Source organism: Callorhinchus milii, unplaced genomic scaffold, assembly GCF_018977255.1.
Source record: "Callorhinchus milii isolate IMCB2004 unplaced genomic scaffold, IMCB_Cmil_1.0 Scaffold3, whole genome shotgun sequence".
Lineage (NCBI taxonomy): Eukaryota > Metazoa > Chordata > Chondrichthyes > Chimaeriformes > Callorhinchidae > Callorhinchus > Callorhinchus milii.
In genome coordinates this window covers 46,952,328-46,978,904 of record NW_024704744.1, presented here as the reverse complement: position 1 = coordinate 46,978,904, position 26,577 = coordinate 46,952,328, and the positions used below count along the sequence as shown (strand labels likewise).

Genomic DNA, 26,577 nt, shown 5'->3' with positions numbered 1-26,577 from the left:
GGAGTACTGTCACAGAAAGATTGGATTAGATTAAAAGTGTTGCTGAATATAGTGGTGAACTTGGTTTCTATCAATAATAAGCTGTCCCAACACATAAAGAGAGGGAGGGAAGAATCAAATTAATGTTCTGGCACAGTTGTCCTTGATGTTTTGACGAGAATTTCAGTTAACAGTAGACAGAACAATAGACGTCACTTGACAATTGAAGCTATACAAGATATGGGAAAGAGCTGTGCAATGGGATTAGATTGCTTCAGTTGGGAACTAGTACAGCACAGGCAATACGGGCCGAATCACTCCTTTTGGTTCTCCAGATTTTATTTTATTCCACAATTCTATAGTGAGAATCTGTGTTCAAATGGTATATCTTAGATACACATGTTTGCCTACAAAATATGCAGACACGAGACTTTACAGTAATTCCTGTGAATTGCTTTGAGATGTCTTCCTGATGTGAATGGCACTATATCAAATGCCGAGGATCATTATAAGTAGTAATGATAATATGGTTCAAAATTGGCATTATGAGGTGACACATTCTGACAAATACCTTTGAGTGATCTTGCAATGCTGATGTTTGCAAAGAAAATTACCGATGTCTCTCAACATGAGGAGAGTTGTATCAATGGCATTGTTCATAACTTCACATTATTTGCACCAAACTGTATGCACTCTTGGCTGAGGAGTGAAGTATCGTTTTGGAGCATTTTGTTCATTATGGAAGCTGACAACCTTACCCTGGGGAAGAGTGGTGGCTAGAAATGTGAGTTTGTTTTTTAGCCTTAAAACTATCTTCAGTAAGGCACAATAATTTAATAGGTAGAGACGTAATTTTAATAGGTCTTCCCTGGTACTCTTTTTATCCTACCTTCTCATTTCACACTCTTTCTCACACTCATATGCTCACTCACTTACGTGTGTGTGTGTGTATATACGCGCACACATACACACACACGCGCGCACACATACAGTACTTTGGCCATGCCAACTAGCCAAACTTGTAGCCACAGTGCCTGCCAGCTGGGTATTTGAATACTGTGTATATTTACTGAGTTCCTCAAAGAGGAAACATTGAAATCCTGTGATGCCAAATGTACTGTTAATACTGCTGTCAGTTACGAGATAATAATAATAATCCTTGCATTTAATATAGCGCTTTTCACATCTTCTAGACGTCTCAAAGCCCTTCACAGAATATACTGTAAAGTGAATTGACTGTATATTTGTGGGTGAAAAGCGCCAGCCACTTGTGCACAGCAGTGTCCCACAAACAGTCGTGGATTGAAGTGATCAATTTATTATTTTCTTTTTTTTTCTTGAGGGATTATTATCAGGCGTGTGGAGTAAGCAAACTTGCCCAAAGTTTTGCCTGGCCGGGAATTGAACCCAGGTCTCTTGCTTGCAAGGCGAGCGCTCTAACTACTGAGCTACAGGACTCATACAGAGGTACATGCTGTAGCCACATGAGCAGGACAAACACTGCCTAATAGTTGCAGAAAGTCATGATCTGTGGGTGTATGAAGATAAATCTCTCTTAATGTAAAACATAAAGTTTAGCAAAATACATTTGATGAGCACCAGAAATATGGGAAGGAATGGCTTGAGCTTGTTGATAGTTAACAAGTCGGTTACCAATTGATCATTTTTTAACTTGATCCCATCAGTGTTGCCCTTTATGATGTGTATCTTGCTGTGGGTATGTGCTGACTTCCCAGATAGATTGCGATCCAGACAAACGTTCTCATTTTGCTTGACACGCAAGCCTTCCTCTACACACTTCTAAATATCATAAATTTGTAGTAGAATAAATAATGCATTGAAGCATTATCTGTGTTTAATGATAGTTTTCTCCAGTTGCAGTAGAACTGTTGATTTTTGGCTGGGTGTCAGATTACCAGCCTCAACATTGATCAGCAAAACTTCAGGTTCACAGGAAATTCGAGTTTTATCTGTGGCCTCAACAGAGATAATCACTGTTGTCTAATCAGAACATATTCGGCTTCATGTAGCAGCAGCTAGACCGTTTGACAATTTGATCCAATTTCATGAAAGTTAAAGACCCCAAAACTGAAACTAGTGAATGCAGCACAATCTCCTATCTGAGATAATCCAATTTCTCACATTCCTGACACATTTCAAGGTATGTCCATAAAGAATCAGGCATCTGGAAACTTCTTCCCTATCTAGGAAATCCAGCTCCTTCAGCTGCTGATCTAGTCACCCCTGTCGGCAATCAACTTGCGTATTAACCCTTTGTACTATCCCTAAGCTGTGAATGCTATGCTTCTCTCCCCCCACCCACATACACACATTGTCTCTGCATTGCACATTGTCTCAAAGTAAAATCAACATGGAGCATATTTGGCTAAAATACTGCCTCTGATGTGATTAATTAGGTTGCAGTTGGGATATAAACAATTTGGATATAAACTTTTCAGAGTTTTACAATTGTGCAATATCTGGTGTCAGAATGTCTCAAGTGCTTTCCCACAACAACATTGTTATACTGTATATAGCTCCTTTCATGTTAAGAGGGCATCTCAAAGTGCTTCACAGAATCTGCTAACAACACCTCCTCTTTCTTAACGGCTTGGAAGTGGGGAAACAAAGTTCACAAACAAAGTGGTGGACACTGAAACATCAGCACTGGCTTATCTGAGCTTCCACTTCCTTCTCATTCTATTCTACAGAAGCTAGAGTATAAAATTGTCATCAGAAAAAAANTCTACTTTATGCAGAGGCATTGCTTCAGATTGATAGAATTAATTCTACCAGTTTAACTGCCTGACTCCCCTTGTAAGATCATTGCTTCCTTCTGCGAGCTGCATGAAATGCCTTTTTTATGTCACCAAATCAATGTATGTAATCTAATTATCATGCATTTCTGCCGCACTTTCATGTTGGGGCTCTGGAATTTTAGTCAGTTGCTGGGGGGTGGGGACAGAGTGATCCAATGTGGTGCAGTAACTACAAGATCATTCTTCCCTTGGCCAATAGAGAAGCTGATCCTAATATATTTCTTTTCCTATATATTTTTCCTTTCCAGGTTCCCCTTTTTTGGTTCTCCCATAGCTATTTGTTTTATTTCTCTCTGTTGCTGTCCATTTCTTAAACTTTTGCTTCTCTGCATTTCTTAACTTTTATCGTCTCTATGAAGTGCTCTGAGTTGCCGTCCAGGGTGAAGGGTGCTATATAAATGCAAGTTGTTTTGTTGCTGAACTTCCTTTTGCATGCATCTGGCTAAATAAGTCCAAGTTCTTATGATTATAATAAAATAATAATTCATAATCCTTGACATTTGATATAGTGTCCTTCACATCAGTAGGAGGTCTCAAAGGGTTTACTCTGTAAATTATTATGTGCAGTTCACAATGCGTAAAGAGGTTGGGTCAAATCATCAGAAGCTGAGTATTGCTCAGGCGTGAATTGGCAAGCACCTGCCATCAGAAAAGAGTTTCTTGACTTTTGTTCATAACATATACAATATATCCTATGCTGGTGGGGCACCTGGTGAATGCACTTCATGGTGTGGAATTGAACTATACAGTTCCACACCATGATTGATTGAGCTGATTTCACTTGGAGCAGTGGTTATAGTGCTGCAATTGGCTTCCATGTCTCAACGTGAGAAAAAGCACTGTAGCTCTAGCTCCTGATAACTATTCAGTCACTCCTGTGGTGCAGACATTGGTTTCAGCTAGGGCTACCTCTGTGGATCAGAGTGAGGTATTCATGGTTATTGTTCCCTGATTAAAGTTACACCTTTCCACCAGTAGCATAAAGTATCTACAGCATTTTGCTAGTCTATGCAATAAAGATCCTTGCATTTTATATGCACCTATTGCATTGTTGAGATATTGTTTACATTATTTAGTACCATTCATATTGGGAAACCGTTTTGGAATGCTTTATGTGGCTTGGCTGGGCACCCGAACTGCGGATGACTTTCTCTAATAAAGCAGTTCTCTTTCTCAGGGCCTTTAACGTGCAATGGTTTCTGAGGTATTATATCTATGTAGTGAAGTTGACTTCAATAGACTGACCTGAAAATGGGGCTCCTTACAATAACCATGAATACCCCACTCTGATCCACAGGCTGGACACTTTAACCCAACGTTTCTGCAGGTCAATGGAATCTGTCAACTAATCTCCAAAATCAAACCCCATAAACTATTTTATTAAAACGTCACTTCTTGTGCTTGTGGTCACACCTGGTCTGCATTTACTAGTCACTGAGAAAACAAAGCCCCATTCTGTTAATGAAGATCGATTTCCTGAAATGAATTTGCTGAAGTTGAGTTTTAAAGCCTTATTTTCAAGGGAACTCCAGACATGATCTGGCTATTGGCTCCATCTGCTGGCTGATGGAGCAGTTGAGTGATTTGTAAGCACTTTTGTCAGAATCATTATAGTGTACAGCTCAAGTAAAAATATCCTGCACAAACGGTCTCCTTTGCTCTCAACAATGTTTTCATTTTCACTTTTACTTTAATTGTGGCAGATTCTTCTTTTTCCCCCCATGACGATGAAACAACAACAAACAATTTACATTTGCGAAGCGGCTTTCCTGTCAGGAGGATGCGTCAAAATGTTACGCACAACTGGCTGTGTATTTGAGATACAATAATAATAATCCTTCCATTTAATATAGTGCTTTTTACGTCTTCTAGACGCCTCAAAGTGCTTCACAGAATATACTGTAAAATGAATTGACTGTATATTTATGGACGAAACACGGCAGCCACTTGTGCACAGCAGTGTCCCACAAACAGTTGTGGATTGAATGACCAAATTATTATTATTTTTTTTCTTGAGGGATTATTATCAGGCATGTGGAGTAAGGAAACTTGCCCAAAGTTTCGCCCTGCCGGGAATCAAACCCAGGTCTCTCGCTTGTAAAGCGAGTGCTCTAACCACTGAGCTACAGGACTCCTGTGGTGGGGTGGTAGGATAGAAGCTGGGAAGGGTTGGTGGTGGGGCGGAGATGACAAAGTGCAACAGTAAAAATAGGAATGAAAACCAATCTTTTGAACCAATAACCTTTACTATTGGGGATACTATTAACAATGTTATGTGCAATTCAGCTATAACTAGAAATCAACACAATGGGGTGAAATTTGTAGCCTTCAGTAATTTGTGCTAATTATTACAAGTAACATTTTAGAATTCTGCAAATTTCTTTTTTATTATCACTGCAATAACTTACAAGTCAAATCAGCACCGCTGCTGAAATCACAACATTGATGTGAGTACATGAGCACTTTAATAAATTGACTGAAACAGGTTACCAGGAAGGATGATTGAGGCCAGGACGCGAGACTCATTTGAAAGTTGATGCTATGGTGGTAGGTTGGGTATTCTTGAAAGAGGAGTCTAACTCATCTGAACCAATCTTGTGACTGAGGCCGCATATTTTATGAAGCATTTATAAAACATTTAAAGGGCAGACCAGTCACTAGAGGCAGGGAGTCATTCCACTCAGCCCTGTTGCCCTGCAAACCAAAGCCCTAATGGGTAGGGTGTTCCTAGCTGGACAAGCAGTGGGAAAGCTTGCCGGACAGCAATATCAATGGCAAGCTATGTGGTTTTAGCTGGTTAGACTCCAGCAGTAGCCCCAATCCACCCTCTGGCGTCTCCAAACCTTGGCTCTTGCCAACCTGCACCAAATACTTTCCGGAATAAGGTAATCAGGATGTGTTCCTCCAGGGAGGGAGTGTGTATTCCATTCCAACAATCTATCTCTAGGATTTCCATGTGTAGGTGGGATACATGGAAATCTCAGCTTGGTTTCGATAATCTTAAACATGGTGGTTGGTTTCAGCATGTGTCAGACACCTGGCTCAACCCCCCAAAAAAAAGCATGTTTTTTAGATAAACTGGAATAATGAGGTTTTGTTTGAAAGTAGAAGTTGTTGTGTCATCATTAATGTTTTCCTTTGGCAGGGACGAAACAACTTGTCTCACGAGAAGCTGCAGTTTGCTCACGCTCATCAAGAACTGAAGAAATTGGAAGATATAGTTCGGGATCTTAAGCCTACTGCAATTATCGGTATGTGTGCAGCAGGACACTGTTTCAGGGTTATACAGTTTAGATCAGATCCCCAGACACCATTTCTTTATACTGAGGATAATCAACAGCCAGAACATGTTACAATGCAGCCCCGCTATAACAACTTGAATTTATATAGTGCCGCAGAACAGTGTAGCGTCCCAGAACTCTTGAGAGTGGCAGAGCACGATGCGGAGCCTGGGAGAGAGGAAAGTCTTCAGGCACAACCTGAAGTTGGGGAAGGAAGGGGCAATCCTGTGTCTGGCCGAGTGTGTAAGTGAAAATATTGAGACATCCTGACCATTAGTTTGTATGAACAATAAGCCTGTGTTACCGGACACTCACTAAGAATCCAATCGGTGCATTATGTGCTCTAGATTTCACGATAACTTGCTATAGGCACATCCCAATATTGTGACATTTCCTGCTGGAGAGTGTCAGCAAAGTTTACGTTCTGTACTTGTATTGTCTGAAGAAGATATCAAGAGAAATTTAAAGCAGTCTCTGCAGTAAGATAAACAGTGTTTAAGATGTATTCTACGTTGTTTCTACATACTGTAGCATCTTCAAACCACTGGTATTCAAACTACATTTACTTACTCATATGGGTATTGTCCAAAGTCAATTAGCAAAGTTTTGTTAGATCTCAATTTCTCTTTCGACTACTTTTTGTTTGGAGCGTGAGTAGCATTCTTTGCAGAGCACTGCTGATTAACCTATCTAGCTATTTTTTCTAGGAGCCGCTGCTGTTCCTGGCGTGTTTACTGAACAGATCATAAAAGATATGGCTGCCTTCAATAAGCATCCTGTCATATTTGCTTTGAGCAACCCAACTAGCAAAGCAGAATGCACTGCTGAGCAGTGTTACCGTCTGACTGAGGTATTGTACCTAATATAATCACACTCCTTTTGTCATTTACATAGCTACTGTCAGTATGGTGTTGTATTAATAACGTAGAGAATATTCAAGTAAGTGACTATCATCACTTTTGCTTTTCATAAAATAATCCTTGCATTTGATGCAACCACATTATCACATCGAAACAAATCAAAGCGATTGCCAGTATTTGCTGTTAAGCGTAGTGACTGTGACTTGAGCTAACAATCTTTTGTCCCTAAACTGATGCCTTCTGTTGCCTACTGAGCCAAGCTGACATGTTTACTGGTGAGACCATACTGATCTATCCAGTTTCAATGGATGACACAGGAATGTACCAACGCTGTGGTGCCCACTCTTTCATAGTTTTATCACAGAAAAAAGATCCTTAAATATAATGATTAATGGTCAAGCTTGTGAAGTAGCTAATGACGATTGATATTCAGCATGGAAGAAGGTTGACATTTAAACTCTTAAGAGCATACCTGTTTGGAAAGTATTCACAAGGATTTGCTGTCGTACTGAAATGGATTTTCTTTCTTCAAAACTTATGGAGTTTGTACTGTAAATCTTTCATTCGCCGACTAGTTTACCCATTCAAGGAAACCACTTCAGAAGTGGTTATGTACAATGATTTATTCAGCTGTGCTGTAAAACCCACGATAGCATTCTAAACTTACACCAGTGATCATCATTCTTCTACTAATATTTAACTGAGAAAACAAATCAATTATAAGCCAAGATATATTTTTTAATTTAAAAACATGTGTGTTGTAATCCAAACCACCCTTTTAACATTAATTAATAATAATAATTGCATAATAATTAAAAGAAAACCCAAACATTGTTTGCAGTTCTACAGTATTTAAGCTTTTTTTTAATGGAATGCTGGTTAATAATAAAACTTAATAAAACACAAACATTCAACCACATTATAGTAACATAAACTGCACAGCAATTCAGTGCTCCAATTGGCAGGAGCCCACTGCATAACAATGGATTCAAAATTTATTGAAAATATTACAAGATGATAAAGTCGATCAGAAAGCTTGCTGCAATTAAGCAGATTCTGAAGTTGACTATGAAACTTTTTATTGAATATTCTTCAAAGATTGTTTTCTGTTTTATCAATGTTTTGATTCGTGTTACATAATTTATGATTACTTTGGTAAATTAGTGAAATAATTGAGATTAATGGAATGATGGAGAAACAATGTTTTCACTTGTAATTCAAAGCTCTTGAGTCCAAAAGCATTATTTTTTTTGCTGTGTACGTGATAGAACTTTTATCTCTTTAAATTCCTTCTAACAATTCCCACTTCTGTGCAACTTACTAGTAACAAAAGAAAGAGCATTACATATAATGTTTATTCAGATTTTTTTAATAATAATAATAATAATCCTTGCATTTGATATAGCGCTTTTCACGTCGGGAGGACGTCCCAAAGCGCTTCACAGAATAGACTGTAAAGTGAATTGACTGTATATTTGTGGGCGAACGCGGCAGCCAATTGCGCACAGCAATGTCCCACAAACAGTCAGGGATTGAAAATGACCAATTTATTATTGTTTTTGTTTTGGAGGGATTATTATTAGGCCGTGTGGAGTAAGGAAACTTGCCCAAGGTTTCGCCCTGCCTGGAATTGAACTCAGGTCTCTCACTTGCAAAGCGAGTGCTCTAACCACTGAGCTACAGGACTCCAAAAGTATGAGACTGATCATCCAAACAAATATCTTTAAAATTAATAAAACACTGTTTGAATCATCATCTTGTCTGTTCAGGAAGCCACTCAATAGCTTTTAAATTGAAATACAATAATTATGGTTATCAATTTATTTGTTTCTGTTCAAACTAGAGTTACATCTTGCAGAACTTAATTCTTTCACACAGTTGGTGTACCAACATTTCATTGATTGAGTTACTGCGTATCAAACAGGTTTATAGAAGAGGTAATTCTTGAGGAACTTTGGCAGTGGTAAATCATTGATATAGTTTAATCTTGTCACACCCAGACATCTTCGAATGAGAAGCCGACAAGCACTTTGAAGTATCCTTGGATTTGCTCTAGCCATTTGGAAGTAAAGTGCACAAGGATTATTCAAAATCAAATGGCTATTCCCAAGGGTTTCGTTGCAACTGAATAAACTCAAATCGGCTCCAAACTCCACCAACAACTTTGCAAATTCTTCCCTACAATTCATCTTCACTACTGCATCCAGAAGGCTTGTAGCAGAACTTGGTAGAGGACGCTCTCCATAGAAACTCTGCAATCTGTTGCGTTCATCTAGTCGCTTGCAGTTGAAGTTTGGGTTTGCACCACTCTGGAGAAGCAGTTTGAAACAATCTAGTTTGTTGTATGAAACACTAATATACAGTTTAAAGCATTTACTCGCAATAATTGGCAGCAAGGTTTTTGCAAGCATAACCATATGAATAGTCATGTAACTTCACAAGACTGCTGTTGTGGTAATGTGTATGCATTGTCATTAATGCAGATCCACCACCACATAGGTGTAAATTTTGGAAATTATTTCTCTGAAATGTAAATTTTTACCGAGTGGATGCTAAATTATCTGTCCTTTGGGTGAGACTTTTAACCAAGGTTCAGTCTGCATGTTCAGAGCAATATTAAAGATCCTATGCGACTATATGTTCGCCCACAAATATACAGTCAACTCACTTTACAGTATATTCTGTGAAGCGCTTTGGGACGTCCTCCCGACGTGAAAAGCGCTATATCAAATGCAAGGATTATTATTATTATTATTATATGAAAAGAGAAAGGAGTTTCCCTTAGTGTCCTGGTCAATAATCGGACAGATATATTTGTTCATTTACCTCTTAGCTGTTGTGGAAAATTTCTATGCACAAATTGGCTGCCACATTTGCCTACAATACACAATAACTTCACTTCAGAGTAAAATCCAGTGAAGCGCTTTGAGACATCTTGACAACGTGATAAAACACTATCAAATGCAAGCATTATTATTACTAACAATACTTTAGTTAGGAGTTAAAATTGGCTTCAACTGTGGAATTGAGATTCCTTAAAGTTTTATGACACTGTACTGGATCTCCTCAAGCAACTGGAAGAATATTATCAATGTAATATATATACACTTTGCACTTCATTTCATTGAAATACTGCTACAGGTACTTAACATTCAACATAACGGCACACATATTAATAAACCATGAACGGAAACTGACAAACTCCCCCAAATTTCCTCTTATTTGTTGAATGCCAGAGGACAATGGATGGAAGTAACTTATAGTTTTGATTATATTTTCCATTGTATTTTACCCCAGAATGGAATTTGAATTGAGGTACAATTGTTTTATATCCTCTGGCCAAGGGTTCACCTACCGTTTCATGCTACTCTTCATTTTGATAATAGAAATACAAATGACAGGCTTATTGATCCCACTCAAGACTGAGCTGTCTATCAAAGTGTTTCTTCTTGGTATTAGCCTGGCTCAGTTGAGTGTATTCTCATCTCTGAGTCAAAAGATTATGGACTCTGAACATCAGTTCTTCGGCTCGCAGTTTAGGCTGACTCTTCATTGCTGCACTGGAGGAGTGCTACATTGTTGTAAGTGCCATCCATCGGCTAATACATTAAACAGGTCCTGTCTGCCTTTTCAGGTGGACGTTAAAGGTCCTGTAGCACTATTCAAAAGCAAGAGGGAAATTGTCCCAATAGCCAGCAGTCCCCAAAATAAAATTGATCATTCACTTCATGGCTGTTTGTGGGACACTGTTCTCTGCAAATTGACTGTATTTGGCTACTAAATGCGTCGTCACTACACCTTACTACACCGTAAATTCTGTGAGGCATTTTGATTTTTTGATAATATATCGAATGCAAGGATTATTATTATTATTTAGTGTTAACGTGCAGGACTGTGAAGCAATGTTGATCATGGTTCAATCAAATGGCATTTGGTTAGAGCTGCATTGAAAGTCGGTTTAGCTTGGGCTGGGATCATATTAACAAGTAAAATTGCTGGACATCCACATACAAAATTTATTACTGAAATCAAAATTCACTGAAATCAGAGTTGCAACGCAGGGCTAAACTGCACTATTTCTAATGTGAACATGAGATTGGCAGGGAAATGCAGCACGTGATGTGATGATGATTACCAGTAATATTTTTTCCATCACATACCACACTTCCTCCCCATTGTTTAATGTTTCTTCCAACACATCCAGATGTGCTATTTCAGTTATTAAAAGTTATATTGCTTCTTTGAAGATTGTGATAAGTCAAGAGGCCATTCCCCGTCTGGTTTCAAGAAGGCTGAGATACAAAGCTATTCTGGGAAGGGTTTTGATTAGAATGTCATATGTCAGTGAGTAACTAGGCATCAATTTGATGGTATCTAGCAAATGGGGAGGTTAGGAAACATTTGTTCATGCACAGAGTAGTTGGGATATGGAATGCCCTGACGGGAGCACTGGCCTTATCAAGTCTTTGAGATGTCTCAAAGTGCTTCACAGGATACACTGTAAAGAGTAGTGACTGTATATTTTGTGGGCGAAATGTGGCAGCCAACTGCACACAGCAGTGTCCCACGAACAGTCGTTGATTGAGTGACCAATTTATTATTGTTTGTTTTGTTGGTGGAAGGTGAACTAGATGGACCGCAGTCTTCTTTCACCTAACAAATTGTTATGTCCTTAAGGCCTTGCTTCATGCCTCACTTGGCTTTGAGGCTGGAATGGGGAAGAGGAGAGAGCGAGCTTACCATGCCAGAGGGTGCCACATAGCCTGCCATTGAAAGCACAGTCTGGTAAGCTTGGTCCCACTGCTTGTCCAGCTATGACAAGCCTAATCATTAGAAACTAGAGTCAAAGAATTATACAACACAGAAGGAGGCCATTTGGCCCATCGTGTCTGTGCCAACTTTTTGAAAAGAACTATCCAAATCAATGCCACTCCGCCGTTCTCTCCCCATAGCCCTGCAAACTTGTCCTCCTCAAATAATTATCTACTTCTCTTAAAAGTTGTTATCGAATTGGCTTCCACCACCCTTTCAGGCAATGCATTCCAGATCCGAACATTCTCTGTGAAAACATTTCTCCCCTCTGTCTCTTTTAACAACTATTTCAAATGGGTGTCCTGGGGTTACTGACCTACCCGCCAGTGGAAATAGTTTCTCCTTGTTCACGCTATCGAATCCCCTCATAATTTTGAAAACTTCTATTAAGTCTCCTCTTAACCTTCTCTGCTCCAAGGAGAATAACCCTAGCTTCTCTTGTCTCTCCTGATAACTTAAGTCCCTCATTCTTGGTACCATCTTGATAAATCTCCTTTGCACCTCTCTAATGCCTTAACATCCTTCCTAAAGTGTGGTGCCCTGCCCACAACTGAACACTCTAGCTTAACCAGTGTTTTATAAAGGTTCATCATAAATTCCTGACTTTTGTATTCTTCGCCCCTGTTTATAAAGCCTAGTATCCCATAGGCTTTTTTTTAACAGCTTTATCTAACTTTCCTGCCACCTTCAAAGATTTTCTTATATGTGCCCCCAGATCTTTCTGTTCCTTCACCCCCTTTAGGATTCTACCATTTAGCTTATATTAGGAATTTTATAGAGAACTGCAAACCTGGCTGGCTCAGGAATCGGACTACCGAGATTGCCGCAGAGTTGACCCGATTCTGACATTCCATGCCAAGCATTTCACCTTAAAACCAGCTCAGCTCCAAAGAAAGACACCTTACTTTACCCCTCCTCTACATAGAGAGGGCTCGTTGATGACCTCAACATTCTTCCACAGCACTGCTCTGGCTGAGATCAGCTACTTCCAACACAAGTTGAGATTGAAATTGGGATCCATTTGGTTTTGTTCGCCTCCCTTTCATAGAGAGCAGTACCTCATCAAAACAAAAAAGATAAACTTGCTCAGCTGCACTACTATTTCACAGTGAACAGAACCATAAGACAACACTTTGTAGTAGCAAGCTGTGAAACATTGCCATAACAAAGTCAGAATTATGTTCACTATTGGTACAGTAGTCTAGACTGAAAATCAGATGATGGGTCATTCCTGTCTCCATCCTGGGCTTCCGCTTTATTTAATGATATTGAGCCTTCCTCAAATGCTGGCTAAACCTATCTTCTGTATTCAGAAAAGGGGGGGGGGGGAGGGGGGAGAGCAGCACCAATGCATTGCCTGATTCATCCAGCTGCCACTACTGAAACCAACACAAACAATAATCGTTACATTTCATTTAGCACTTTATCAAGTTTTTGAAATGTCTTAAAGCTCTTTGCAAGATTTACTATCAAGTGTAGTGACTGTGTATTTGTTGGCAAGCAAAATGGTGCCATTCATGACAGAGAAAACATGTTGGCCTCTGGAATTGTACTTTAAGGATCCAACCTTAATGGATCACAAAAGATTTACTGAAAGACTGCAATGCTGATGTAAACCAATCCTGAATTTTTATGCATACTGATTCCAGTGCAAAAAGATAGTCTCTTGGTACAATAAATTTTGCTACCCAAAAATGAAAGAGTTTCTGTGAAATTGCCAATGCTAATTCAAACATTAATGGTTAGCTCCAGGATTTATAGAAATCTAGAAATTCCAAACCCATGACATGGCCATTGGCCATTGAGTCTAAACTGATATTATTTCATCCATGGAGCATACCACTCTTATCCAAATAAAGACTGTGCTCAAATTTTATGGGGCAAATGACAGGAAACAGGAACTTGTTGCCAATGATAGCTGATTCCTGAAGTCTTTGCCTCCTGCTAATGACATCTGCAATGCTGCATAGGCTTAATACGTGAAACTGCCTATCGCACACCCATCACTCCAATTCTTGCCAGGTTCCACTGGCTCCGTTAAATCCTTTCATCCCATAGCATCTCCCCAAATCTTTGATCTGCTTCTACCCCACTTCTTTGCATGCCTCCTTTTACAATAAATAATAATAATTCTTGCATTTGATATAGTGCCTTATCACATCATTGAGATGTCTCAAATCACTCATAGAATAAATATTGTAAAGTTAATTGACTGTGTATCTTGTGGGTGAAACACAGCAACAGTTGTTCACCGCAGTGTTACACAAACAGTTGTGGATTGAGTGACCTAAATTTTTGTTGTTTTTTAAGAGATTATTACTCCCGGAAAGCGATCCGTTAATTGACTCACAACTGGATTCCTGTGTACTGCTAGGTAAACAGGCGTGTGTGGATTAAGAAAACCTGCCTAAGGTTTCGTGCATCCCGGGTTAGCTTTACTCAGCTAACAGGCCACCACTTACTCCACATTACCATTGATGGCCGAGCTTCACTCACCATCCCTTAATTTCTGGAAGTCTCTGCCTTTATTCCTCCACCTCTTTCCCTCCTTATCTTAAAATTCCACCTTAACCAACTTCTTTGACCAATCTTATGGTCATCTCCCTTGCTCGGCATCCGAGACATTATCTGATGTGAAAGACACTATATAAATGCAAGTTGTTGTTGTTCATGGTGAAATGCAAAGCTTTTTTACAGTTATTTGAATAGAATGACATTTGTATTATGCAAGTTTTTTTAAAAAAGCCTTTCGAAACTTAAGTTTCCATTGGTGTCTAATTACAATAATGTCAAACAGGATTTCTTAATTAAGTGGTGATTCCTAACAATAACTGTAAATAATTCCTTAAAAAAGTTTTTTATTTTTTAAAATTTGGTCACATGACTGTTTGGATGCAATTGGCTGCCACGTTTCACCCACTAAATATAAAGTCAATTCACTTTACAGTATGTTCTGTGAAGACTTTGAGATGTCTCGAAAACATGATAAGGTGCTATATCAAATGCTAGAATTATTATTATGTCAGATTAATTCATCAGACTACATTCAAAATACTTTGTGTTGGAAGGGGTTGCTACCAATTGACATGATGTACTTTTGGATTCCTTAATTAAAAAATCCCATTTCACATTGGTGCATGTAGACCACAATATAAAATGCTATTATGTTCTATGAATAATCTGTAAACATTTTCTATAAATTACAGAATTTACTATTTGTTAAAAATAACCGTTACATTTGATATAGTGCCTTATCACATTATTGAGATGTCTTAAAGTGGTTTGCAGAATATACTGTAAAGTGAATTGACTTTAAATTTGTGGGCAAAATTCCATTTTGTACTTGGCACAGTTAGGACGAGTGAAATTTTTCACCATTGGATGAACTACCCATCCACCACACCTAAATCTAGTCGGGGGATTAGAGTGCAGTATGGCTGCAAAATTTGAGCCAATTCAAACTAATTTCCCCTCTGCAAAATCTATCGTCTGCTTATTGTGCCTCTTCATTTTGCACAGTATTTTAAGTGTAATGGTAGTGGAATTATTCGGTTAGATATCACTGTCCTTGGGTTTAATATTTTTATGAGCTATGAATCTTCTTGTTTACTGCTCTGGTCTACGTCAACTGCAGACCGACTGCACCCAAGAGGCCCAGGCAACCTGCACTCAGACCCCCTCCAATGATGCGTAGAGTCATCTATTGGGAACAGTAGCCTTAGTGAAAAACATTCTTTAGTGTTTCGCTTTGTCCTGTGAAACATAAAAAGACATAACTTAGAGAATCACACTGGCACAACTGGGAATTGTCTTTTCAGTACTGGGCCATGAAACCAATTCTGTTGGTACACTTCCCAGTTGAGGAGGGGTGTCCAAGGAATTACAATCATCCATTCCCACTTCCATCTTCTGTGAAAATATTCTTATATTAAATAAAGTCTGAGAAAATTGAGTAGATTCCAGCTGTGTTTAATCAAGTGGGGTAATAAAAAATACTTTCCAAATTGTTTTTATAGCAATAGTTCAAGAACCTTTTCTAAAAAAAATTATATCTGCCATGGATGAAGGGAAAAAAAGCCCTTTACAATTTGCGTCCAACTGCAACTAATTTATCAAATTTGCAGCAACTTTTTCCCAAACTGAATTGTAAATATGTAGAATAGGTAGCTCCCAGCCTTACTGAAAAGTGAACACAGCCTGCTACTTACACATAGAAGTTCTTTTCATTCAACTGCTCTCATCTCAGTTTTTTTATGTCAATTTTCTTTTTCCCCAACCTTTTCTTGAAGATAACTTAAAGAGGCAATTATTGAATGCAGGAACCCAAGCAGTGAGTCACAGCAGGGTTAATTGATCATGAAGGTCATTACAGTTAAGCCTGGTGTACTTTTCAGTATAAATCATTATATATAGAGCAGGAATGCGTTTTCCAATATTTTTTCACTCTTCCAGATCTGAAGGTGACAAGGGCCAATTTTAGTGCACCAAGCTACTAATTTAGCACAGAACAGGATTCACAGATGTTACTTTTGCTTTAGGAGTTCCTGGTACCCATCTAACGGGGGCTTAAACCTAAGCTTGACAATTGTCTAATTACTATCTCGTAACTGGACTATTAGAATTGAGTCAATCGCTGTGGCAGTCTCAATAGTGAGGATCCTGAGCCAGGCGAGACAGAGTATCCCATGGCACTGTTGAAGATGAACTTGTTAGCAAAAGTTGCAGGCGCATCTTGTCACTGGAGGCGGAGATTCTTCCAGCCTGGCTCCTGTTAACCCTATTGGGTTGGGTGGTCCTATGTGGGTATGCAGTGGGAAGCTTGCCAGTCAGTGTTTGCAATGGCAAGCTGCATGATTTTAGCTGGTTGAACTCCAGCAGTACTCCAACACACACTGGGGTTCCCAAGTCTTCCCTCTTGCCAAATAATACTCTGGGGGCAGATAAATAGTGTTTTTGTCCCACTGGTAAGAGAATGGCATTCCATTCCAGACAAATATAAATTACCATGCATATGTGCACCACCTGTTTGATTGAAAGGGAAACAATGTTTTAGTTCTAGCTATATATATCCCAGTTCTTTTCACAAGCATATTTTCTTGTAGCTGGCCTGCAGGGATTCTGCTCCAACACAATCTACTTAAGAGCAGATTTTCTGCGGGCTGACAGGCCTGTTAACAAGATTCCTTAATAAGAAATCCCATTTAAAAACTACTGCAAATTAGACATTACTGCTTTATAGATTATTATGCATTGTTGGTTTGATAACTATTGAAAGATTGTAGTGCAATCTGGTAAACAGTGCTTCATTTAAAGCTTGAAAAACTGTGGATGTAATCATGTCCGTAAATTAGAGTAAATGTTTGCCATTGAAACAGTTTTCATTTTGCTGCACAATAAATTAATCATTTGGTTAAAGGATATAGTCTTCATATTCTCAAAAGTGCCACAAAATATTCACAGGAGCCATATAAGAAACGTTTTATGTATAAACCTTTCTAAAATAGAACCTCGACATTAAGCATGTGGCCTTAATAAACCTAGAAAGAGAAACTGAATGTTGATCTACAAGTTTTGTTCAAAGTTTGTGGAAAAGCTTTCTATTTACATTGGCACAATGGAACCTATATGCACCAGGGTGTCCTAACCAATCTTTTGTCAACTACTTTCAGTACTGTAGCAGGTGTGCCAGTTGCTGGAATCATGTGCAATCCAATTTGTTTAGTTTAAACAAAATCATCGCTGTTTGAGTGTCGAGTTATTTATGAACAGAACAAGTGTCATCTTTCTGTTCTAAAACTAAGTTCTACTAATTTTGTGATTCATGCCTGTGTTTAATGTGGAACTGTCATCGTATGGGGTACATCTCTGCAGTATGTTCATTTATACTTTCAGGAACAAAATTGCCTATACTCCATTTTGGAACTGAGAGAACACCAGGCAATCTTTGCTCCCTTCCCTACTACTCAGATCTACTCAGAGAGCAATCACTATCAGCGTGCCACATTATCTCCTCTCTTTCCCCCTCTAAACAAAAAAGGTTGTTGAATACAATGAGAATAGTCTTTCCAAACCTCACAACTGGCAGTGATCTAGCCCAGGCTAATTGCCTACATACTTTTCCTAAGTCACCAACCCACTTTGTCCTTTATCTGAATGATGGTGCCCTCATATATGTAGCTTGCCAGCACATTTAATGCATTTGTATAAGATATCAGTTCATCAGGTTGTGCATGAATGCAATGTAAACTGACTTTACATTAATAATAATAATAACCCTTGCATTTGATATAGCGCTTTTCACGTCGGGAGGACGTCCCAAAGCGCTTCACAGAACACACTGTAAAGTGAATTGACTGTATATTTGTGGGCAAACGCGGCAGCCAATTGCACACAGCAGTGTCCAACAAACAGTCGTGGATTGAAGGGACCAATTTTTTTTTGAAGGAATTATTACCCCCGGAAAAGCAATCTGCCACTCGGCTAACAGCTGGGCTCCTATTTACTGCTAGGTAAGCAGAGGCGTGTGGAGTAAGGAAACTCGCCCAACATTTTGCCCTACCGGGAATTGCACTCAGATCTCTCGCTTGCGAGGCGTGTGCTCTAACCACTGAGCTACAGGACTCCACGCTACGTGAAGCTAATATAAGCTATGTGATCCCATTACATTCTGGCTTGTACCCTGAATTTGTGGAATCATTTTCCTTTACATCGGGAGTTGCCTGAGGATTTCATGTTCATTGCGCTTTTAAATTATCCTAATATGTTTATCGTAATATATTTATACAGTATGTTTTTTATATAGCGTCTTTCATTTCAGGAGAACATCTCAAGTACTCCACGAGATACACTGTAAAGTATTGTAACTAAATATTTTGCAGGTGAATGTGGCTGGCAATTTCCTCACTGTAATGTCCCACAAACAGCTGCATAGTGAATGACCAATTTTATCTGGGGGCTTGTTGGCCGGGACACTGGAGAAACCCCATTCGCTTTCTGAATAATGTCATGGGATTGATGGAGCCTCGGTTTAACCTTTCATCCAAAAGATGGCACCTCCACAATGCAGGACTCCCCCAGCAATCTATTGGAGTGTCAATCTAGATTCGGAGTTCAAAGTCCTGATGTGAGGCTTGAACATCCTTCTGACTCAGAGGTGATAGTGCAACCAACTGAGCCAGTCCGACACTATGATGACCATCACCGCCCTGCAGTATATCACCCAAATGCATGAATGAGCCAAATTGCTACCAATGGGTGACTTAGCTGTCTACATGCTTGCTGACTGCTACTTTTCCTGGCTCACTCATGTATTTGGCCACTTTGGTGAGGCACTGGAGCAAATAAAACCAGAACTAGATCCCACCTAGAGTTTGTCCTTCAAGAGAAGAAGGAGAAAGTTTATTTTAAACGACAAAAAAAAACTGCATTTCTCACTAATTACATTTTTACGATATTTGAAAATCATATTTTTTGAGCATTCATGTCAAAATTAGTTTATTTAACTTGTTCAAATGTGAGACAATTGTTATTTACATTTCTTATGCCTAGCTGCACAGCTAGTTTTAAGATGGGGCCAGTGTGAAATTCTATCTCTGATTATGGATTCTATTGGATTATGAATATAGTGGTATTGTTTTATAGATAAAAGCAAAGTAAACCAATTACAACCCTGCTTTTAAAAGTTGAAACACCATGTCTGTGTGATTGATATCCTTTGCAATCTGCAATTTCAGCTAGATTTTTGAAGACTGTTCCAATGTAATATTTCTGAACCTTGTGCCTGGAATTTCAAAATCAAAACTTGCCTAAGGTGAGGTTGAGTTCAGTGCAAGGGCTGGGCTGACTGTGAAATTGAGTCTGTGCCATAACCCTACAAATCGCTGCTTAACTGTTGCGTCTGGATTTTACGGGTCCACATATCCTGTGGAGTCCTGTAGCTCAGTGGTTAGAGCACTCACTTTGCAAATGAGAGACCTGAGTTCAATTCCAGGCAGGGCAAAACCTTGGGCAAGTTTCCTTACTCCACACGCCTAATAATAATCCCTCCAAAAAAACAAAACAGTAATAAATTGGTCATTTTCAATCCACGACTGTCTGTGGGACACTGCTATGCGCAATTGGCTGCCACGTTCGCCCACACATATACAGTCAATTCACTTTACAGTATATTCTGTGAAGCTCTTTGGGACGTCTAAAAGATGTGAAAAGCGCTATATCAAATGCAAGGATTATTATTATATGAATTTGAGTGCTGTGGTTTCAGCAGACTGGGTTGCAAACAATACTCCACAGTTATTTAGACATCTTCTCTCTGTATAAATTTACATGACAGAGGGCCTTGGAAAACTACAAGTTGGAGAGACAAAAATCACCAGTTAATTATTAATTGGATGTCATTTTGGGGGAAAAAAGTAAGTTTATGATTCATGGTTTGTGATTGATTATGATCTTGAGATTCAATATAGCCTGCAAAATTTTAATCTCTGAAGTATTTTTGTTTCCTTTTTATGTTGCAGGGTCAAGGTATATTTGCAAGTGGAAGTCCATTTGCCCCAGTTACTCTTCCAGATGGACGTGTAATGTATCCTGGTCAGGGTAACAATGCCTATATATTTCCAGGAGTCGCTCTCGGTGTCATTGCCTGTCGTATGAAACACATTGGAAATGACATTTTCCTTATTGCAGCAAAGGTAATGTATTGAGTGTGTGTAAGGAAAAGCAGAGATACAGACTTTGTCTTAGTTTTTATGACGAGTGTGATTGTGATTGTTAGCTTTTAGCATCCAGTCCAGAGGCCTACTTGATTAACAAAGAAAAAGATCATAGAGCTAAATGCAGGGCCTAAAATTTAGAAAATAAAAATTGTTTGCCTGAGGATCTGGGAAAGAGCAAACCACTTGCTTGGTGGGCGTGGGAATGCATCTTGTCTGGTAAGATGCTGGTGAACCTTTATGTTGCTATAAACTATTGCTGCAGATTTTACACCAGAATTTAATTCATATACTTTTTTGGATTTACAAATTTGTGAACACAATAGTTCTGTAATCAATTATTTTGTAATGATCATCACTGAAACCCAAACACTGAGTATAATGCGGGGGCCACGTTTGCATCATCTGTCCTCTTTTATGATTGTTGCAATGTTTAAATACAGTATTTCAGAACATCTTCTTGCTAATCTGTCCAAGATCACAGCTGTGACACCTTTCACAAAAAATCTGCTTCCAAAATAAATTCAAATCGCCCCAACTTTTATTTGAAAATTGGCTAAATGCAAGGCACATTTAAATTCTCACCACAGATATATTCTGGCACCGTGAATTACGTTTGTCGTTTCAGTATTTTTTTAGGGTGAAGTGCTTCAGAAGCAGACAGTAATTTTGCAGTTCAGAGTAAATTGTTTTTGGATGACTTTTCAGTCCATTTATATTCGGCATGGTTCAGGAGTGAAACTTATGAACATTTTACCCTATTTGGTTAGAATACAACTTGTTCAGTTTCTTCAAAACAACACATTACTCTTAGTATGCTCCAGGTACCTGGATAGTGGGGTGTAATTTTGAGGGTTCTTTAAGTGGGATTCTTTATTAATAATAATAATAATAATAATATTTAATCTTGGCTCATGCAAATGGGGGCTCCTTCCCACAACTGGAATTCATCTCGCAGATTCAGGCCTGATGTGCTATACTTTGAGAGAAGTTCCAATGAATTGATAGGAATTCCATTAAATACCACAAATTAGACCTCAGTGTGGCTGGGAACTTGGAACATTTGACTGATCAGATGAACTTTGTTTGAAAAACATGTCATCCTGATACCAGACATAGACTTGGTGTGGTTGAAACACAGACATGAAAGTGTGTGTGTGTATTTGTGGGGGAGGGGACAGAAATCCAGGAATCTGAGACAGACACAAGGAAACTCAAGAAAATGGAATGTAACAATGGTAGTAGATTAGAAACAATTATTTTTGAGTTGTCTATTTGTATATTTTGAAATCTAAATCGCTAAATTCAAATAGGATTTCCATAATTAATCAAGCTCCCATGGGTTGGCAGGACAAGGAATTCAGAAATACAATACGGAAAATTACAGGAACTCTTTGACAAGATTGAGTTCAATTCCAGGCAGGGCGAAACCTTGGGCAAGTTTCCTTACTCCACACGCCTAATAATAATCCCTCCAAAAACCCAAACCAATAATAAATTGATCATTTTCAATCTACGACTGTTTGTGGGACATTGCTGTGCGCAATTGGCTGCCGCGTTCGCCCACAAATATACAGTCAATTCACTTCACAGTGTGTTCTGTGAAGCGCTTTGGGACGTCCTCCTGACGTGAAAAGCTCTATATCAAATGCAAGGATTATTATTATTATTAAGATTTGCTTTCAGAGCCTGGTTCCCATATATGACATACCGTCAGATTCCTGAATTAAGAAATCCCACTTGAAATTACAGTATTTTATTCCCCAAATAATCTGGTATTTCAATAGAACTCATCTTCTTTAGAAGCATAAATAATAATAATAATAATCCTCACATTTGGTAGAATGCTTTCATGTCGGGAAGACGTCTCAAATGTAAACACCTAAAAGAGGGAGAAGAGAAAGAGGGCTGTGAGTAAGGTGATTATCAGACCAAAAGATTGGTTCAGATAAAGCAATTGATTGATTAGGATGAAGAAAAAAGGAGGGTGAAGATTCATGTGGAATATAAACTCCAGGATGGAATTTAGTTGAATGGCCTGCTTCTGTGCTGGAAGAGTTTGTAGTTCTGTGTCCTTGTACGCCTTTGTTGAGACTGTTTAGCAGTCATGTGCTCAATATCTTCATTCCCTTTTATCTTAACAAATCTTAAACGCTCCAGAGTAACAACATTACGATCTGGCTATTTAAGTCTTGAAATGATATATGAAAAAGACGAGGAATGAGTTGCAGTCAGCCATTCCAGAACAGGAAAGTTTGGGTAACATTTGGCAAGCTCTCAAGCTCTGCTCTTGGTTTACAGTGTCATTTGAACTTCTTCATAGTGCAACTGTCTTTTTTGAAAGAATTTTTTTTACTAGATTTACTAGATAATTATTTAGAGGGGACAAGTTTGCAGGGCTATAGGGAGAAAGCGAGGGAGTGGGATTGATTTAGATAGTTCTTTTAAAAGAACCGGCACAGACACGATGGGCCGAATGGCCTCCTTCTGTGATGTATAATGTGAAGTCCTGTAGCTCAGTGGTTAGAGCACTCGCCTTGCAAGCGAGAGACCTGGGTTCAATTCCAGGCACAGCGAACCCTTGGGCAAGTTTCCTTACTCCGCACGCCTAATAATAATTCCTCCAAAACAAAACAATAATAAATTGGTCATTTTCAATCCACAACTGTTTGTGGGACACTGCTGTGCACAATTGGCTTTGAGACGTTGAGAAGACCTGAAAAGCGCTATATCAAATGCAAGGATTATTATTATTATTATAATTCTATCAATCTATGATTGTACTGCTTATCTGTGTTTCTGAACACCCCCCCACTAATTCCCTGGAAAAAATGTATCATGTTCGGTACTTGTATGAAAATCAATCTATTAAATTATTGCAATAGTTGAGATGAGAGCTAACATTCTGACCAAGGGAAAAAGTTTTCAGTTTTGCCTTAAGTGGAAATACCATGGACATGATCGTAGAATTCTTGGTATTACCTCAATTATTGACCCTTAATGGAACCTGAAAACTCTTACAGTAATTCAGAGATGACGGTCTATTTTCTGCTAATCTCAGTCACATTTAAAGATGGTATCCAGCTCTTAATTTGTAATTTGTATTTCCAATTTACAGATAATTAACTCACTGATGAAGATATGAAGTCGCTTTGCTGTTTTATTTTTGCACTAACCATGTCATATTTATGTAAAATATCTGCTCTGATCTAGGCTACTGAGTTCAGAATGTGTTTCCTGTTCATTGCAGAGTGGTGAGCTCTGTCATATTTGGAAACCTAACTTTGAATGTCATTTGACGAGATAAGTTTGGATGAAGGAGGCTCTTTGGCCCATTTGATCAAACCCTTCAGAATACCTACCCTACTAATCTCCCAGCACATCATCAAATAGTTTTATTTTAATGAGTCCAGTGTTCTGGCCACAACCTCCCCTCGTGACAACCTGTTCCAATTGCTAATTACCCTCTGGCAACATTCTTTATTTAGTCATCTAACGTACAAGAAAAAAGACTGGTGGTGCAAGCCATTTTGTTCTCTCAGCTGGAAAAAGGTTACCAGCAGAACCCAGTCATAATAGTACTAATCTAGTGGAAGGGAGTGAATCATGGAAACAAAACTTCTATACTTTGAAAACTTATATAGCTGCTCTGTTCATTGCTTTAAGTACATAAACTCTTGTCTTTAACTCTGTTTATGAAAGATTTGGGGGTGGGGGCTTGAGTGGGGAAATATTGCTGCAACCTGCTGAGGAAGCTGATTGGGTTCAGTTGTATGGATGTATGTTTCATGCTGATTGTTGTTGGTTTAACACATGAATATGGCAAAAAGGATGTACTCTTGTTGTTTCGTGTGAGCTAAGTTGTTTTTTTCTTGTGTGGAGCATTTAGTTAGCAAGAATTGCAGATATAATCCTACATTTTTTTAAAAAAAGAGGTCAAGCAGGGAAATGGCCAAGTCGGAGGAGATTTGATTGTTTTTTTAAAAAACATTGTCTGGTGGGAATTTGACATGTTATTCCCAATTTACTAACAATTAAGTATTTTGTTGTGATCAATAAAGTAGCTACATCTTTTGGAAACCCCATTAATTATTATAAATCCCATTAATAAGATGTTTTGAGATTGCTATTTACTGGTCCCAATATTTAAACATACAATATTCAGTTTACGTTTACCAATAAGAAAATAAACTAACCTCACTGGTCCAGCAAATTGTCCTGGATTGACTTGGAATGTAATACTAATAATAATCCTTGCATTCAATATAGCTCTATCAGGTCAAAATTTCAAAGTTCTACACGGATTTTACTGCGAAGTGTAGTGACTCTGAACGCAAATACAACAGCCAATTTGCACACAGAAATGCCGTACAAATAGTCATGAGGTGAATGAGATGGTTTAGTTGTATCCTAACTTTGGCCCATGGATCTTATGGCTGCTGACATCGTAAAGGTGGTGGTGAGGCTTAAGCACAGTAGTTCTCCCTTACTTACTGTTCTTACTTACTGTTCTCTGGAACTCTAGCCTGGAGTCGCTTTGCCTCGTACCTTCACCTTGCCTCGTCCAGGTCAGACTCCCAGCCGATTCTGTGAAATGCTTTGAGCTATCCCTCTGTGGTGAAAGGCACTATTATAAATGTAAAATTTCTCACACATTAGCTAAAAAAATGGGGTAATTGCCATGTTCGTGCATGTTTTGCTTTCTTTAATTACTGCAAGTGTAACATTTAGGAATGGTACTTAGTTTGTGATGAAAAGTTATCCTTATTTTAATACCCTGACTGGTGGCTATGTTCTCCTCTTTCTCCCTCCCACCCCTCCCCACCACTTTCGCCTCTTCACAGGTGGGGGGATAGGTAGAGGTTCCTTTGAGCGTACAATACAGTGCTTAACTAAGTGGATCAGTTTGGCAGAATGTCCCACCAGTGGCCAGTTGATGTATTACAATTGGATACCTTTACATAAAAGTTCTTTACTTTCTTCAACTTTTTCTAATTTTTCTCCTCACCAGTTCCACGGGTGTCGGTTACCCAGTGTACTACTTGAGCAGCTGTTGTTTATGTTTGCACATTAGCAGCAAGTGTCGGCAGGTAATGTCACAGAAATGATCTTCACGCTGGCAGTTAATGAACATAAGAATTAGGAGCAGGAGTAGGCCATTCGGCCCCTCGAGCCTGCCCCGCCATTCGATAAGATCATGGCTGATCTTCTGACCTAACTCTGATTAGCTGCGCTATCCCCATATCCCCTAATCCCTCTATTTATTGAGGAATGAAATTCAGTTAGGAATGCTGCATTCTTTACCATTGTGCTAGTGTCCACAGATTTTTTAAGGGTAAACTTGATATAAAAGTCAATTCACTTTACAGTATATCCTGTGAAGCGCTTTCAGACATCTCATTGAAGTGATAAAATGCTATATCAAATGCATGGATTATTATTATTATATAATATCTGGGAATGATGTTTATGACAGATCAGCAAAGGAATACTAATTGGACTAATAACATGAACAAAGCTGTAGAATTCATTGAGCCATTTATTTGATTGATTGGATATCAACAAAATCAGTTGTGCAAAAATGTGGGTTTTCAAGGTTACATCTAATCTAGTCATTTATAACTTGCTGAGAGATCGGGACTATAGTTGAGAATTCAGTCCACAGATAATATTGCCTCACCAGCAGACACTGAGGAAGAGTTCTAGACCAATCTACTCAAACTTGGTAAAACTTGTTTGAGGCGTGCAATTATGTGTGGGAGGAGTCCGAATGTCATTTTTTTATATAACACATCTGACTGTAATTTATTGAACTATAATTTCTGCAGTTGTAACCTCACAACGTATTACTCAGGAATGTAAAGTATAATTCACTGAAACATTGTTCCTGTGTTATTGACCATTTTCTTACACACAGAATGCATTGATAAGGTAGATGTTAATCAGCTGTTTCTACTTGTTGGTGAGCGCAAAACAAGTGGGACATAAATCTAAAATAGTCAGTAATCAATGTAAAATGGAATTTAGGAGATATTTAGAATCATAGAATCATAAAATTATACAGCACAGAAGGAGGCCATTCGGCCCAGTGTGTCTGTGCCAGCTCTTTTAAAAG

At 38.7% G+C, this 26,577-nt stretch overlaps 1 protein-coding gene and 1 non-coding gene across 6 annotated transcripts in view; one reads left to right on the top strand and one right to left on the bottom strand.

Annotated features, from left to right (window-relative positions):
- me1 (malic enzyme 1, NADP(+)-dependent, cytosolic) overlaps positions 1 to 26,577 on the top strand; it is a 240,689-nt gene that overhangs the window by 198,876 nt on the left and 15,236 nt on the right. For all 5 annotated transcript variants that reach the window (XM_007892968.2, XM_007892962.2, XM_007892966.2 and 2 more), the window contains exons 11-13: positions 5,944 to 6,049; positions 6,787 to 6,929; positions 20,268 to 20,441. In XM_007892968.2, coding sequence (XP_007891159.2) covers positions 5,944 to 6,049; positions 6,787 to 6,929; positions 20,268 to 20,441 — 423 coding nt within the window. The remainder of the gene's footprint in view (positions 1 to 5,943; positions 6,050 to 6,786; positions 6,930 to 20,267; positions 20,442 to 26,577) is intronic.
- On the bottom strand, positions 4,860 to 4,931 carry trnav-uac. Its single transcript has one exon. It is a non-coding gene; the product is annotated as a tRNA-Val (tRNA).